This window comes from Lepidochelys olivacea (assembly GCF_965140295.1).
Source record: "Lepidochelys olivacea isolate rLepOli2 genome assembly, chromosome: 4".
NCBI lineage: Eukaryota > Metazoa > Chordata > Testudines > Cheloniidae > Lepidochelys > Lepidochelys olivacea.
The window spans coordinates 149,484,449-149,501,566 of record NC_140414.1 but is presented as its reverse complement, the minus strand read 5'-3'; the positions used below and the strand labels follow the sequence as shown (position 1 = coordinate 149,501,566).

The 17,118-nt window shown below is 48.2% G+C and overlaps 1 protein-coding gene across 1 annotated transcript in view; it reads right to left on the bottom strand.

Moving 5' to 3' along the window:
• Positions 1-17,118, bottom strand: part of LOC311519314 (dedicator of cytokinesis protein 2-like) — a 338,844-nt gene that overhangs the window by 238,313 nt on the left and 83,413 nt on the right. The window contains exon 17 of the mRNA XM_084625731.1: positions 13,450-13,553. Coding sequence (XP_084481857.1) covers positions 13,450-13,553 — 104 coding nt within the window. The remainder of the gene's footprint in view (positions 1-13,449; positions 13,554-17,118) is intronic.

Sequence of the window (17,118 nt, the reverse complement as noted above, 5' to 3'; positions counted from 1 at the left end):
CCTGGGACTGGTGATATGCCCAGGGGGTCCAAAAAGGCCATTGCGCCGGTCCTTGCCATTGAGGCAGCCATGGCATTGAACCTGCATCAGGCCGTCGATGCGCTGACCAGTGCTGGCTCCATTGTGAGTATCTAGACCCCACGTCTGATTCTGAGAACGATGACTGGGATCTGGAAGGCCATGGCAGTGCCAATCAGAGTAGGCCACGTGAGCGGTGCCGCGAGGAAGGGGAACGGTGCTGGGATCTGGAGCAGTGCCAAGACCTTGATCGATACTGAGCGGATCAGCGGCGCGATGATGATCGGTGCGAGGAGCGGGACCTCTGATGATCCAGAGACTGGTGCCGCGAGTATGACCGGTGCCACGAGTATGACCGGTGCCGCGAGCGAGAGCAGTGCTGGGACTCGGAGTGGTGCTGGGAATCAGGCCAGTGCCCCCTTTCCAGTGCCGATGATCAGTGACCTAGAGACGCAGGCAGGTTCTTTGTCGGCTTGCCACGGGACGGTACCGCCCCCGGCAGCGCCGAGGGCTTGTTGCAGAGAGTTGAGGACTGCAGTGCCATCATGGCAATGAGGTCCCATGCAGCCTCAAAGGTGTCCAGGGTAGACGGTAGCCCCATCTCTTCCACCACATGGATTGGGGAGTCCAACGGCCCCAGGCTCAATGGTACTCCTTGAGGGTCTGAAGTTCCTGGTGCCGACTCCACGGGTCTTGGGGCTGGGTACTCCTCTCTGGGACGTGCCCCACTGGCTGAGACCATAGGGGTGGGGTTCATAGAAGATCCGCCTCTATCCTGCTGGGCGTGCCTCTTCTGTGGCGCTGGAGAGTGGAACCGGTGCCGGGCAGTTCCCACAGTCTTAGGCACAGGGGGATCAGTGGTGCCGCAAGTCTCTGTGCTTGGAGACCTTCCGCAATGCTGATTCTGCCACCGATGCAGGTGCACTCCACACCAAGGAGCTCAGCGCTAGGTCCTGCTGTGCTGAGGTGGACTGCGATTTGAGAGCCACTTCCATAAGGAGCTGTTTCAATCTGAAGTCCCGCTCCCTTTTGGTCCTGGGTTGAAAACCCTTGCAAATCCTGCACCTATTGGCTTGGTGAGCCTCCCCCAGACACTTTAAACAAGCATCGTGGGGGTCTCCTGTTGGCATGAGCTTATTGCAGGACTTGCAGGGCTTGAACCCTGGGGACTAAGGCTTGACAAAGCCCTGGCTGGGATGATTTAACTGGGAATTGGTCCTGCTTTGAGCAGGGGGTTGGACTAGATGACCTTCTGGGGTCCCTTCCAACCCTGATATTCTATGATTCTATGTCATGAGACCCCAAGGGGAAAAAAGTCAGGGTGGAGGGGGAACCCCCACTCCCAACAGAACTACTACTAACTAATAAACAAGAAAATATAGTGTCCATCTATAAAAAGGGAAATAAGGACAAGCCAGGAAACTACAGATCAGTCAGCTTTACTTCTGTACCAGGAAAGATAATGGAGCAAATAATTAAGCAATCAATTTCATAGAATCTCATTTAGTCCAACCCCCTGCTCAAAGCAGGACCAATCCCCAATTTTTGCCCCAGATCCCTAAATGGCCCCCTCAAGGATTGAACTCTCAACCTTGGGTTTAGCAGGCCAATGCTCAAACCACTGAGCTATCCCTCCTCCCTTGGCTATTGGGACTCTCTCCTCAGACCCTATGCTACCAGCACTCCGAGCTATCTTTGAGACACCACCAACTTCCTGAGGAAACTACAATGCATTGGTGATCTTCCTGGAAACACCATCCTGGCCACCGTGGATGTAGAAGCTCTTTACACCAATATTCCACAAGAGGAGACTACAAGCCTTCAGGAACAGTATCCCTGATGAGGCCATGGCACACCAGGTGGCTGAGCTTTGTGACTTTGTCCTCACCCACAACCATTTCAGATTTGAGGATAACTTATACTTTCAAGTCAGCAACACTGCTATGGGTACCCGCATAGCCCCACAGTATGCCAACATTTTTATGGCTGACTTAGAACGACACTTCCTCAGCTCTGATCCTCTAGCGCCCCTCCTCTACTTACGCTACATTGATGACATCTTCAGTATGAACCCACGGGAAGGAGGCCCTTGAGGAATTCCACCATGATTTCAACAATTTTCACCCCATCAACCTTAGCCTGGACCAGTCCATGCAAGAGATCCACTTCCTGGACACTACAGTGCAAATAAGTGATGGTCACATAAACACCACCCTATACCACAAACCTACTGACCGCTATACTTATCTACATGCCTCCAGCTTCCATCTAGGACACATCACACGATCCATTATCTTCAGCCAAGGCCTAAGATACAACCAAATTTACTCCAATCCCTCAGAAAAACACCTACAAGATCTTTATCAAGCATTCCTAAAACTACAAAACCCAGGTGGGGAAGTGAGGAAACAGATTGACAGAATGAGACAGGTACCCAGAAGTCACCTACTACAGGACAGGCCCAACAAGGAAAACAACAGCACACCACTGGCCATCATGTACAGCCCCCAGCTAAAACCTCTCCAGCACATTATCAACGATCTACAGCCTATCCTGGAAAACGATCCCTCACTCTCACAGACCTTGGGAGGCAGGCCAGTCCTCGTTTAAAGACAGCCCCCCCCAACCTGAAGAAAATACTCGCCAGCAACTACATACCACATCACAGAAACACTAACCCTGGAACCCATCCCTGTAATAAACCCCGTTGCCTACTCTGTCCCCATATCTACTCTAGCAACACCATCAGAGGACCCAACCACATGAGCCACACCATCAGGGGCTCACTCACCTGCACATCTACTAATGTGATATATGCCATAATGTGCCAGCAATGCCCCTCTGCCAGGTGCATTGGCCAAACCGGACAGTCTCTACATAAAAGAATAAATGGTCACAAATCAGACATCAGGAATGGTAACCTACAAAAGCCAGTAGGAGAACACTTCAATCTCCCTGGACATTCAATAACAGGTTTAAAAGTAGCCATCCTTCAACAAAAAAACTTCAAAAACAGACTTCAAAGAGAAACTGCAGAGCTAGAATTCATTTGCAAATGTAACACCATTAATTTGGGTTTGAATTTGCACACATCTAGAAGATAATAAGGTGATAAGTAACAGCCAGCACAGATGTGTCAAGAACAAATCATGTCAAATCAACCTGATAGCTGTCTTTGACAGGTTAACAAGCCTTGTGGATGGGGGGGAAGCACAGAGGTGGTATATCTTGACTTTAGTAAAGCTTTTGATACTGTCTCACATGACCTTCTCATAAACAAACTAGGGAAATGCAACCTAGATGGAGATACTATAAGGTGGGTGCAAAACTGATTGGAAAATTGTTCCCAGAGAGTAATCAGTCATGCCGGAAGGGCATAATGAGTGGGGTCCCGCGGGGAACAGTTCTGGGTCAGGTTCTATTCAATATCTTCATCAATTATTTAGATAATGGCATACAGAGTACACTTATAAAGTATGCAATGATACCAAGCTGGCAGGGGTTGCAAGTGCCTTGGAGGACAGGATTAAAATTCAAAATGATCTGGACAAACTGGAGAAATGGTCTGAAGTAAATAGGATGAAATTCAATAAGGACTAATGCAAAGTACTCCATTTAAGAAGGAACAATCAGTTGCACACATACAAAATGGGAAATGACTGCCTAGGAAGGAGTACTGCAGAAAGGGATCCGGCGGTCACAGTGGACCACAAGCTAAATATGAATCAACAGTGTAATGCTGTTGCAAAAAAAAAGTGAACATCATTCTGGGATGTATTAGCAGGAGAGTTGTAAGCAAGACACGAGAAAAAACGGTTACCCACCTCTTGTTCTTCGAGATGTGTTGCTCATGTCCATTCCAATAGATGTGTTCGCGCGCTGCGTGCACGATCGTGGGAAGGTTTTTCCCTAGCGGTACCCGTCGGGTCAGCTGTGGAGCCCCCTGGAGTGGTGCCTTCTTGGCAGTGTATATAGGTCCCTGCCGAGCCGCTGCTTACTCAGTTCCTTCTTGCCGGAATATTCTAACAGAGGGGAGGCAGGTGGGATTTGGAATGGACATGAGCAATACATCTTGAAGAACAACAATTACAAGAGGACAGGTAACCGTTTTTTCTTCTTCGAGTGATTGCTCATGTGCATTCCAATAGGTGACTCCCAAGCAGTTTCCCCGGAGGCAGGGTCAGAGTTCACCTGGTTGCTGAATGCAGGACTGCCATGCCAAAGGCTGCATCATCCCTTGCCTATTGGGTGATGGGGTAGTGCGACGAGAAGGTGTGGCTGGAAGACCACATTGCTGCCTTGCACATATCCTGGATAGGGACCTGTGCAAGGAATGCTGCGGACAAATCCTGTGCTCTTGTGGAGTGTGCTGTTAGCGGAGGGGCTGGAATCTTAGCTAGGTCGTAGCACGTTCTGATGCAGGACGTGATCCATGATGAAATGCGCTGGGACAAGATGGGAAGCCCTTTCATTCTCTCTACGATTGCAATAAAGAGCTGTGGTGACTTACAAAATGGCTTTGTGCACTCAATGTAGAATGCTAGGGCACGCCTGATGTCCAGAGAATGGAGCATTTGCTCCCTATTACTGGCATGTGGCTTAGGGAAGAACACAGGTAAAAATATGTCCTGGTTCACATGAAACTGGGAGACTACCTTTGGTAGAAACACCGGGTGAAGGCTTAGCTGCACCTTGTCTTTATACAAGACCGTATAGGGACGCTCGGAAGTCAGCGCTTTGAGCTCGGAGACCCTTCTGGCCGATGTTATGGCCACCAGAAAGGCCACCTTCCAGGAAAGGTAGGAGAGATGGCAGGTTGCCATGGGCTCAAAAGGGAGCCTCATGAGCGTGGACAGAACCAGGTTGAGGTCCCATTGGGGAACGGGCTGCCACACCTGGGGATAAAGCCTGTCCAAACTCTTGAGAAACCGGCCCACCATGGGATTTCTGAAGACTGATCTACCCGCTGGCCCCCGGGTAGAAGGCGGAAATGGCAGCCAGGTGAACTCTGATAGATGATATTGCCAACCCCTGCTGCTTGAGGTACAGTAGGTAGCCCAAAACAAGAGGAATTGATGCGTGCTGTGGAGGGCTGCCCATCTGCAGAGACCAAATGGAAAACCGCCTCCACTTTGCCAGGTACGTGGCACGAGTGGAGGGTTTCCTACTTCCTGGCAGAACTTCCCTGAGTCCAAACACTGAAGCTTGAGTGGGTTCAACCATGGAGCTTCCACGCTGTGAAGTGGAGGGACTCCAGATTGGGGTGTTGTAAATGGCCATGGTCCTGTGTGATGAGGGTCAGGCACCTGGGAACAGCTACTGGTCTGTCCAACAGTGTTCAACAGCATGCTGAACTGGTGCTGGCGGGGCCACATTGGCACTATGAGGATCAAGGAAGCCCTGTCCTGGAGAGCCTTGAGGAGGACTTTATGTATAAGCGGGAAGGGCGGGAACGCAGGTGACCCGTCCGTGAAAGGCATCCGCGATGGAGCCTGGGCTGTAGTTCAGAAATGAGCAGAACCACTGGCATTTCCTGTTGCTCCGCATTGTGAACAGGTCTATGTGGGAAGAGCCCCACCTTTGGAAAATCGAGTGCATGATGTCCGGCCTGAGGAAGCATTCGTGATCGTGAAACAAGCTGCCGAGGCAGTCAGCTAGCTCGTTTTGCACTCCTAGAAGATATGACGCCTCTAGGTGTATTGAGTGGGCAATGCAAAAGTTGCACAGCCTGAGGGCTTCCTGACACAGGGGAGAGGAGCGAGCACCACTCTGTTTGTTTATATAGAACAACACTGTGGTGTTGTCTTTCAACACCGACGCACATGTGCCCTGCAGGCAGGCCTGGAACGCTTGGCACGCCAGACGAACCACCCTCAGCTCCCTTATGTTGATATGCAGCCTGGTCTGCGTGGGACCATTAGCCTTGGGTTCTGATATTGCCCAGGTGTGCTCCCCAACCAAGCGCCGAGGCATCCGTGACCAGTGATAGCGTAGGTTGGGATTTGGCAAAGGGTACTCCCGCACAGACCACTTGTGGCTGCAGCCACCATTGGAGAGACTCGAGAATGTGAGCGGGGAGGGTGACTAATCTGTCCAGTGGGTCCCTGCTGAGCCTGTGTACCTGCGGCAACCACTCCTGGAGAGGCTGAAGGCACAATCTGGCATACTGGACCATGTATGTGTAGGTCGCCATATGCCCTAGCAGTTTCATGCAATTTCTGGCTGTCGTTGTGGGGAGTCGATAATGTGGGAGGAGAGGTAGATATGCTGGAGGGTAGGGATAGGATACAGAGGGACCTAGACAAATTAGAGGATTGGGCCAAAAGAAATCTGATGAGGTTCAACAAGGACAAGTGCAGAGTCCTGCACTTAGGTTGGAAGAATCCCATGCACCGCTACAGACTAGGGACCAAATGGCTCAGCAGCAGTTCTGCAGAAAAGGACCTAGGGGTGACAGTGGACGAGAAGCTGGATAGGAGTCAACAGTGTGTCCTTGTTGCCAAGAAGGCCAATGGCATTTTGGGTTGTATAAGTAGGGGCATTGCCAGCAGATCAAGGGATGTGATCGTTCCCCTCTATTCGACATTGGTGAGGCCTCATCTGGAGTACTGTGTCCAGTTTTGGGCCCCACACTACAAGAAGGATGTGGAAAAATTGGAAAACGTCCAGCGGAGGGCAACAAAAATGATTAGGGGACTGGAACACATGACTTATGAGGAGAGGCTGAGGGAACTGGGATTGTTTAGTCTGTGGAAGAGAAGAATGAGGGGGGATTTGATAGCTGCTTTCAACTACCTGAGAGGGGGTTCCAAAGGGGATGGATCTTGTTAGGATATAGATATTCAGGCCTGTCTGTAAAGGCCTGTACTCTAAGAATTTAGATGTATTCTTATCACTTGGCTAGTTATAGAGGTATAAAAGAAAGAATCAAAATCACTGTCTGCCAGTGTAAGGTCCTCTTACTGTGACAGTCTGAGGCCCTGTTCTTAGGCTAAGGTCTTTGGCTAAGCAGCAGAGGCTGCCATAAGCTGTGAAGCGATCGGTCAGTTCCTCACATTCCAAACTAGTCACATTGAAATAATGTACTATTGGGCTGTTAGGAATACAATCCTGTCCTGATAATGCCTATCACCTCCAGAAAAAGGGAAGTGCCTAGAAGATGTAAAAGGAAACTTAATTTGACAGCATCCTGTCGGGCAAGAACTCACTTATCCATAGCTGGGATGTGAAATCCTCATTTCTGTGTTTGTTCTATCACTGTAGTCCCCATTTCCCCATTGTTTGTCTGTATAATCTCTGTCTGGTTCTATGATTGTTCCTGTCTGCTGTATAATTAATTTTGCTGGGTGTAAACTAATTTAAGGTGGTGGGATATAATTGGTTACATAATCATGTTACAATATGTTAGGATTGGTTAGTTAAATTTCAGGAAAATGATTGGTTAAAGTATAGCTAAGCAGAACTCAAGTTTTACTATATAGTCTGCAGTCAATCAGGAAGTGTGTGAGTGTGTGTGGGGGAAATGGGAACAGGGAATGTGGGTGGGGAAATTGGAATCATATTTGGCTAAGGGCAGGAATGGGAACAGGGACACAGGTGTAAGGCTCTGTGGTGTCAGAGCTGGGAAGGGGGACACTAAGGAAGGAAACTGGAATCATGCTTGCTGGAAGTTCACCCCAATAAACATCGAATTGTTTGCATGTTTGGACTTCGGGTATTGTTGCTCTCTGTTCATGCGAGAAGGACCAGGGAAGTAAGTGGGTGAAGGAATAAGCCCCCTAACAGATCTAGGTTTCAGAGTAACAGCCATGTTAGTCTGTATTCGCAAAAAGAAAAGGAGTACTTGTGGCACCTTAGAGACTAGCCAATTTATTTGAGCATAAGCTTTCGTGAGCTACAGCTCACTTCATCGGATGCTGAGCTGTAGCTCACGAAAGCTTATGCTCAAATAAATTGGCTAGTCTCTAAGGTGCCACAAGTACTCCTTTTCTTCTAACAGATCTAGACTGTTCTCAGTGGTGGCAGACGACAGAACGAGGAGTAATGGTCTCAAGTTGCAGTGGGGGAGGTCTAGGTTGGATATTAGGAAACACTATTTCACTAGGAGGGTGGTGAAGCACTGGAATGGGTTACCAAGGGAGGTGGTGGAATCTCCATCTTTAGGAGGTTTTTAAGGCCAGGCTTGAAAAAGCCCTGGCTGGGATGATTTAGTTGGGGATTGGTCCTGCTTTGAGCAGGGGGTTGGACTAGATGACCTCCTGAGGTCCCTTCCAACCCTGATATTCTAGGATTCTATGAATCTATGAATGTCCCTGAGTGCTTGGAAGTGTGGCTCGGGCAGGAACATATTGGCTTGCATGGAGTCCAAGAGAGCCCCTATGAATTCCATTCTCTGCGTTGGGGATACTGTGGATTTGAGTATGTTCAGTACAAGGCCCAGCCTGAGGAAGGTGGCATGAGCCAGAGACACATGCTCCGCAGTCTGTGCTTGCAACTTGGTCTTGATGAGCCAGTCATCCAGGTACGAGAAAACTTGCACCTGACGTTTGCAGGAGAAGGCTGCCACGACCACCACTTGGTGATTACACTTGGTGAATACCTGCGGGGCCGCCAAAAGCCCAAACGGGAGCACCCTGAACTGGTAGTGCTGGCCGCTGACCACAAAGTGAAGAAACCTTCTGTGGGCCAGGATAATGGAGATACGAAAGTATGGATCTTTCAAGTAGAGGGTGGCGTACCAGTCCCCTGGATCCAGAGAAGCAATGATGGAGGCCAGGGAGAGCATGCAAAACTTCCCTTTCCTTATGAATGCGATGAGATCTCGCAGATCCAGGATAGGCCGGAGCCCATCCTTGGCCTTGGGTTCTACTCCCGCTATTTCCTCATCCCCCTTGCCCCTGAACTCCTGAGGAACCTCCTCTATTGCCCCAAAAGCAAGGAGCAATTGCACCTCCTGCAGAAGGAGTTGTTCACGAGAAGGGTCCCTGAAGAGGGACGGGGAAGGAGGGTGGGAGGGAACCGTGCTAAAGACCCAGCGATCTGACATGATCTGGGACCACGCACAGTGGAAGCAGGAGAGTCAATTCACAAAGGGGCGATAAGGATCAGAGTTCGATACTGATGCTCTGTCCTTGGGCACATCTTCAAAAGTTTGGCTTTGGGCCTGGGAGATGTTTGGAAGATCCCTGGCCTTGGCCTGAGGTGGACTGTGATGGGCGCCTCCTATTATTCCTGCCCCATCTCCTGGAGGAGTCTCGCCTCAGGGACACAGAGTAGAAGTGGGACAGGGGCTGAGGCTTAAATGGCTTTCTTTGGGGTGCAGGGGTGTGGATCCCCAAAGACTCTAGAGTCACCCACAGGTCCTTAAGACTGTGCAAGTGAGAGTCCAAATTTTGGGCAAACAAGCCCGCACAGTCAAAGGGCAGGTCCTGGATAGTCTTCTGGACCTCTGGTTGTATCCGACTCCTCTGTGACCTCCTCCGCCTGGAGGTTTAGGTTTAGAGCCACCCTTCTAAGAAGGTCCTGGTGTCCCCTGGCGTCCATTGCTGGGGGAGGGGGGGTTGCCCACCACTGCCTCTTCCAAAGAGGAGGAGGAGAAGGCCCGTGGGACCAGGCCTTCCAAAGAGGAGGAGGAGAAGGCCCGTGGGACTAGGCCTTCCAAAGAGGAGGAGGAGGAGGAGGAGAAGGCCCATGGGACCAGGCCTTCCAAAGAGGAGGAGGAGGAGAAGGCCCGTGGGACCAGGTCTTCCTGCCCTTCTGGCTTCCTAGAGGCTGGGTGGGGTGTGTCAGTCCCTCCCGTGCCTGAAGGTGGCTCCAGTACAATTGGTGGTGCTGGTTTGGGCGCTGCCCCTGAGTGTGAAGACTCTGAATCCTTGTCCCGTGCGGGGTTCTCTGGAGTCCTCGGGGTGTGCCAAGCCACCGACATTGCTGGGGGGGGGGCAGGCACAGGGTGCAGACGCCACCAATGCGGCCCTGGAGCCCTGAGCCTGATGATAGGCCCAAGGAGTCCAAAAGGGCCTTTGTACTGGGTCCTGCCATTGAGGTGGCCAGGATACCGCCAGTGCCAAAGAGTCCACGACTCTGCGGTGCCGGAACCAGTGCCAGGATCATGAGAAGTACCAGCTGTGTCAGGAGACAGAAGACTCAGCCTCCAACTCGGAAGAGTACTCTGAGCCCGACCATGGGAGGGCAGAGCCTGACGGTGCCAGGGAGCAGAACCGGGGTGATGGGGAGCGGTGCCGTAATATCGTGGGCCATGAAGGCACCACTCCAGGGGGCTCCATAGTCAACCCGATGGGACCTGCTGGGGAAAAAACTTTCCAGCAACTGCACACATGGTGCGCGCACACCTGATTGGAATTGACGTGAACAAGCACTCAAAGAAGAACTGGGTTGGTTTGGTATGATTTGTTCTTGTTAAATCTATGTTGGTGGCTACTTATAATGCTGTTATCCTCTAGGACAGTGCTTACTTATTGATCAATAATTTTTCCAGTATCATTTCAGTTATATGAATATTCATATGGTAATAGTCCCTCTACATGGCTCTGCTCTATTTATTTATTATTTGTATTGCAGTAGTATCTAGGAGCCTCAATCAGGGATCAAAGCCCTGTTGTGCAAGAAACAGAACACAGTGAGGTTCAGTTATGGGCACACTGCATTTGCAGAAAAATACCAAAAAGTATATCAGAAAAGAAAGAAAAGTGATCACAGATAAGAGGGGCTGCATTATGTACAGAGATTAAGGGCACCATGACACGGTGCATAAACCTCACACCAGCATAGAAAGGGATAAGGAGCTACTTTGGGCTGGAGTTGCCCCACACCACCGCACCTGCAAGACATGCCACGAATGGAGGAGGGGCTTAAAAGGAGGAAGTACCACTCAGTGGTGGGCAGTCCTGGGAAGGGAGCAGGTTGTAGAGCCTCCCCAGCTCCCATGAAGAGGCCCATGGGAAGGGTGACAGGTCCACCATTGGAAACATTTATAACTAGGCTGGATGAAGCACTAGAAAATATATTATAGGGAATGATCCTGAGCTGATCTCTGGAGCACAGGCTAAATGGCACCTTTAGGGTTTCCCATCTCTGATTAATACCAGCACAGTGAAAGGAGGGAAGCAAAGACAGAGAACATAATAATAACCATATTAGGTCAGACCAAGGTCCATCTAGCCCAGTATCCTGTCTTACAACAGTGGCCAGTTCCAGGTGCTTCAGAGGGAACAAACATAGCAGGACAATGATTGAGTGATCCATCCCCGTCATCCTGTCCCAGCTTCCGTCAGTCAGACATTTAGGGACACCTGGATCATGCAGTTGCGTCCCTGACCATCTTGGCGAATAGCCATTGATGGACCTATCCTCCATGAATTTATCTAATTTTTTTAATGCAGTTAAAATTTTGACAATGAGGTCCACAGGTTGACTCTGCATTGCATAAAGAAGTACTTCCTTATGTTTGTTTTAAACCTGCTGCCTCTTAATTTCATTGGGTGACCCCTTGTTCTTGTGTTATGTAAAGGGGTAAATAACGCTTCCTTATTCACTTTCTCCATGCCATTCATGATTTTATAGACCTCTATCATATCCCCCCTTAGTCATCTCTCTTCTAAGATGAAAAGTTCCAGTCTTTTTAATCTCTCCTCATATGGAAGCTGTTCCATATCCCTCATCATTTTTGTTGTCCTTCTTTGTACCTTTTCCAATTCTAATATATCTTTTTTGAGGTAGAGCAACTAGAACTGCAGGTAGTATTCAAGGTGTGGGCATGCCATGTAATTTTATACTGCCATGACGATATTTTCTGTCTTATTATCTATCCCTTTCCTGATGGTTCCTAACATTCTGTTACTTTTTTTGACTGCTGCTGCACATTGACTGGATATTTTCAGAAAACTATTCATGATGACTCCAAGATCTCTTTCTTGAGGGATAACAGCTAATTTAAACCCCATCATTTTTTATGCATAGTTGGGATTACTTTTTCCAGTGTGCATTTCTTTGCACTTATCAACACTGAATATCATCTGCCATTTTGTTGTCCAGTCAACCAATTTTGTGAGTCCCTTTGTAACTCTTCACAGTCAGTTTTGGACTTAACTATCTTGAGTAATATTGTATCATCTTTAATCTTTGCCACCTCACTGATCACTCCCTTTTCCAGATCATATAATAAGTTGAAGGGCACAGGTCCCAATTCAGATCCTTGGAAGACCCCAGTATTTACCTCTTTCCATTGTGAAAAACGGCCATTTATTCCTATCCTTTGTTTCCTGTCTTTTAACCAGTTACCAATCCATGAGAGGACCTTCCCTCTTATCCCATGACTGCTTACTTTGTTTAAGAGCCTTTGGTGAGGGACCTTGACAAAGTCTTTCTGAAAGTCCAAGTACACTATATCCACTGGATCACCTTTATCCACATGCTTGTTGACCCCTCTCAAATCATAGAATCATAGAATATCAGGGTTGGAAGGGACCCCAGAAGGTCATCTAGTCCAAACCCCTGCTCAAAGCAGGACCAATTCCCAGTTAAATCATCCCAGCCAGGGCTTTGTCAAGCCTGACCTTAAAAACCTCTAAGGAAGGAGATTCTACCACCTCCCTAGGTAACGCATTCCAGTGTTTCACCACCCTCTTAGTGAAAAAGTTTTTCCTAATATCCAATCTAAACCTCCCCCATTCTTATAGATTGGTGAGGCACGATTTCCCTTTATAAAAGCCATGTTGACTCTTCCCCAGCATAGTGTGTGTTTCTATAAGTCTGATAATTTTGTTCTTTTCTATAGAGGAAAGGTATGTTATTCATAAAATCCTTTATACAGACCTTAATTAGGTGGCCCTCAATTCCTACAGCAGAGCAAAACTGAATTATTGTGCACGCTCCCAGAACCCTGTGCTAACTCGCTACTGAAGTATGGGTCGTGGCTCCTGATTTCACATCATATCCTCAACTGCTGTGGCAGAGAAGTGCTGAATTATGCAGCCAAATTAACTAATTTCTTAATCAAAACCCTTCATTTCTATTGAAGGCAACCCAAAAATACGCCAGAAAATGAAGCTACAACTTATAGACATGACTGCTCTGCATCGTAGCAGAAGGACTGCAATTGGCATGTACAGGGCCACTGCAAAAGAGCAGAATGGAGGTTGGAGAAAGCAGAGAAAATGGAAAACAGCTGGGGGGAAATGGAGCCTTAGAGGATCAGAGGGTAGAAGGGACAATGGGAAGTCCTGGGAAGCATCTGGAAGGGCTGTGTTAGGGGGGCAGTGAGTACCTGCTGCCGATAGACTAAAATGCTTGCACACATAAAGAATAGACTCCCTAAGCTCCCATGCCCGGCATAAATAGTCCAGAGGGAGAACATGCATCTTCTTTGTGGTCTCCTTTATTCTGAACAAATAGATTTGCCTGGCCCACCAATACCTTATATAGAATGAGGTCATGTTCACCGTCATGCAGGGTTGTACCATCAGGTCTCATCAGCTTCACAAAGGCCATGGAGAAAATTCTTTCACTTTTGTCCTTAGCTAGGAGACACAAAACCACAAAGTCAGGGGACGTCTATTCAGGGAGAACAAACGATTATTTACTGTAACTGTGTTTCTTCAAATGTGATGCAGATGGGTGTTCCAGTTAGGTGTGCGCATGCAAGGCAGGCCTTAGGGGTGGGTGACCTGGGCAACTGCCCAGGGTGCTATGGTGAAGGGGGCATCGTGGGACTCAGGCCAGGAGGGGGGCTCTGGGCTGGGTTCTGGATGGAAGTGCCCCACCCTAGCTGTGACATGGGGCTACCCCTTGGGGATTTCCCCATTTTACCTACACAGATATAACCCCATACAGAGGGGCCTGAGAGGGACTCCCTGTCTACCCCCAACCCCCATACACAGAGGGGGTGGTTGGAAGGGCACCCCCCACAATCATGAGAAGGAGGGACTAGCTCACATACACAGAGGGTGTTTGTTGGTGTGCATCCCCCAACATACAAGGAGCTTTATGTCTCCAGAATCAGGGATTGGCTTTAAATACAAAATTGTTTAAAATAAATAAAAAGTGGGGTCCTTAATTGGCTGCTAGTTTTTGAGCATGCAAGGTTAATTTGTGCTCTTTGGGTGTAAGCAGCATGATGATGCCATCTTTAATTGCATGGCCCCATGCTATTCTTTTCCCACAGGTCACCCACCTCATTCCCTGTTTAGGCTAGCTAGATAATTGTTTGATTTGTTTCAAACATTTCAGAAAGAAAAATGAGAAAGGAAAAAATATTCATTCTAAATACATTCTTTATCATCAGGAATTACCACGTTAAACCAGTACCAAAACAGAAAATCTGTACCTGCATGTGGAAGAATCTTTATTTGCTTGCTAGTTTACAGGGATAGTGGTATGGCCGTTAATTATCTAGCATATGGCACAGAATTAGTCTACTGCTATTCACATTTTCATCAAGTTAGAATGTTATTAATACTTTTTATACCTAAAGAAATAGTTAAATACATTTTACCAAGATGCCATTCTTTTACTGTATCTCACTTTTAAAATAGTAGACAACCATAACTTTATAAGATAAACAGAAACAGCATTTAAAAACATTTTATAAAATTTAAACCACAAAGAGGAACTAGTAATAAATAATTGCATATATAGACATTACTAAGATTACCCCAAAATCACAGCTTTTTTACTGTGAAGTTAAAGGCAGGGCATGGGAGTTTGGAGCAACACATACCTGTAATAAACTGTTTACTAATTCTAGATATTGTTAATTGCATGTGGATCAGGAAATACACTTAAACTCAAAGAAAAGGCACCAAAATACAAGGTCACCCACGGTTCCATTTTCCCTGTGCACATGCCAGATAATTTTGCCTAGCAGTATCCACAGGGAGGCGGCATTCACGTCTTGGTGCCATAGCCCCTCCCTTGGCTAGATGAGATGGTGCCACCCCAACTCCCATCAGTCCCTTCACACTGAACATCAAGAGCTCAGACTCCGATGCAGAAGGGATGGAGAACGGGTTGTGGAATACATGTCTGCATCACATCTTGAGGAACCACAGTTACAGTAAGTAACAGTTTCTTCTTCTTTGAGTAGATGCAGCCATGTATTCCACTTAGGTGGGGCCCAGAGTCCACTTAAACAAGGACTGGAGGACTGCTCTACCAAAGTTGACAACTGCTCTGGATGCCGCAGTAATGGCATAATCGTTGTAAAGCGTATGCATGGACAACCAAGTGGTAATCCTGCAAATGTCCAATACTGAAATGTCACTTAAAAATACCATCAACACAGCCTGTGCCCTTGTAGAGTAAGCTTGCACCCTTTGAGAGGGTGTAGCTCACACTATTTTGTATGCAGTCTTGAGGCAGGAAGTTATCCACCTAGAGATCATCTGTGAAGAGACTATTTGCTCCTTCAGCTAGTCTGCTCAAATGGAGGTCCCATCAGAGCCACTAACACACTATTCTTCCTAGCATATGTGCAACGTGCCTCAGGGGGCACGTGACCAGGATTCATCACAGAATTTGGTCCACTGGTTGGATCGTTAGCTTCCTCGGCTCAGGGCGGGTACTGATGGGGAGTGCGATGTGAATGCTGATCCATGTGCCCCAAGACAGTACTGAGGTCCCACAAAGGAACTGGTTCTCTCACGGGTGGGTGGAAAGGACTCCTTTCAAGAACCTTGCCACCATGGTGTTCGAAAATACTGATCTCCTTTTGGTGAGTGGATGAAACACTGACATTACAGCCAGGTGGACCTTCAATTAACTGAATGAAACAAGTACTCCATGATGTCCTGAATCCAAGTTAACATTGGTTGAACCCCACAAGCCAATCACAACACCAAAAAATTTTTCCATTTAGCCAAAGCCAAATAGGCCAGTCTGGTGGAAGGTTTCCTACTATTGAATAAAACCTGTCCAACAGCCTCCAAACATTGTTCCTGCTCCTCATTTAACCATGGAGCAGCCATGCGGTGATATAGAGAGAGCTGAGTGCTGGATGCTGACTGTGATGCTGAGTATGGAGGTCAGGATGAAGAGAAAGAGATATGGAAGGCTGCATTGAAAACCCCAGAAGGTCAGAGAAACAGCATTGCCTCGGCCATGCTGCAGCAATGAGGATGACTATGGCATGGTCCAATCTGAGTTTGAAGATTACCTGTGGGATGATTGGAATCAAAAGGAAATCATACAGGAGTGCTGATTCCCAACCTACGTGAAAGGTATTGGTCAGGGAGCCTGGAGTGAGGCCCCCTTAAGAGCAAAACAGATTGATCATAGGAATGCCCCACATTCCAAAGATGGACTGCAGGACACTGGACTTCAGACAACACTTGTCACTTAGGGAGAAATTCCTACTGAGGTGATCCACAAGTTGCTTCTGGGCCCCAGGTAAATGATTGACTACCAGAGTAACATCTCTCCGATGCAAAACTGCCAAAGCCTGATTGCTTCCCAACACAGCACCCTCGAGTGTGCTTCTCTTTGTCTGTTCACATAGAATCATAGAATATCAAAGTTGGAAGGGACCGCAGGAGGTCATCTAGTCCAACCCCCTGCTCAAAGCAGGACCAATCCCCAACTAAATAATCCCAGCCAGGGCTTTGTCAAGCCTGACCTTAAAAACTTCTAAGGAAGGAGATTCTACCACCTCTCTAGGTAACGCATTCCAGTGCTTCACCACCCTCCTACTGAAAAAGTTTTTCCTAATATCCAACCTAAACCTCCCCCACTGCAACTTGACACCATTACTCCTCATTCTGTCATCTGCTACCACTGAGAACAGTCTTGCTCCATCCTCTTTGGAACCCCCTTTCAGGTAGTTGAAAGCAGCTATCAAATCCCCCCTCATTCTTCTCTTCCGCAGACTAAACAATCCCAGTTCCCTCAGCCTCTCCTCATAAGTCATGTGTTCCAGTCCCCTAATCAATTTTGTTGCCCTCTGCTGGATGTTTTCCAATTTTTTCACATCCTTCTTGTAGTGTGGGGCTGTAGCGAGGCGGTGTGGCTCCCGGACGCCCCGGAGAGGGTCGAGCCCCTCCAGACACCAGAGTGGGCGGAGCCAGGAAGCTCTGAGCCCGCCCCTCAGAG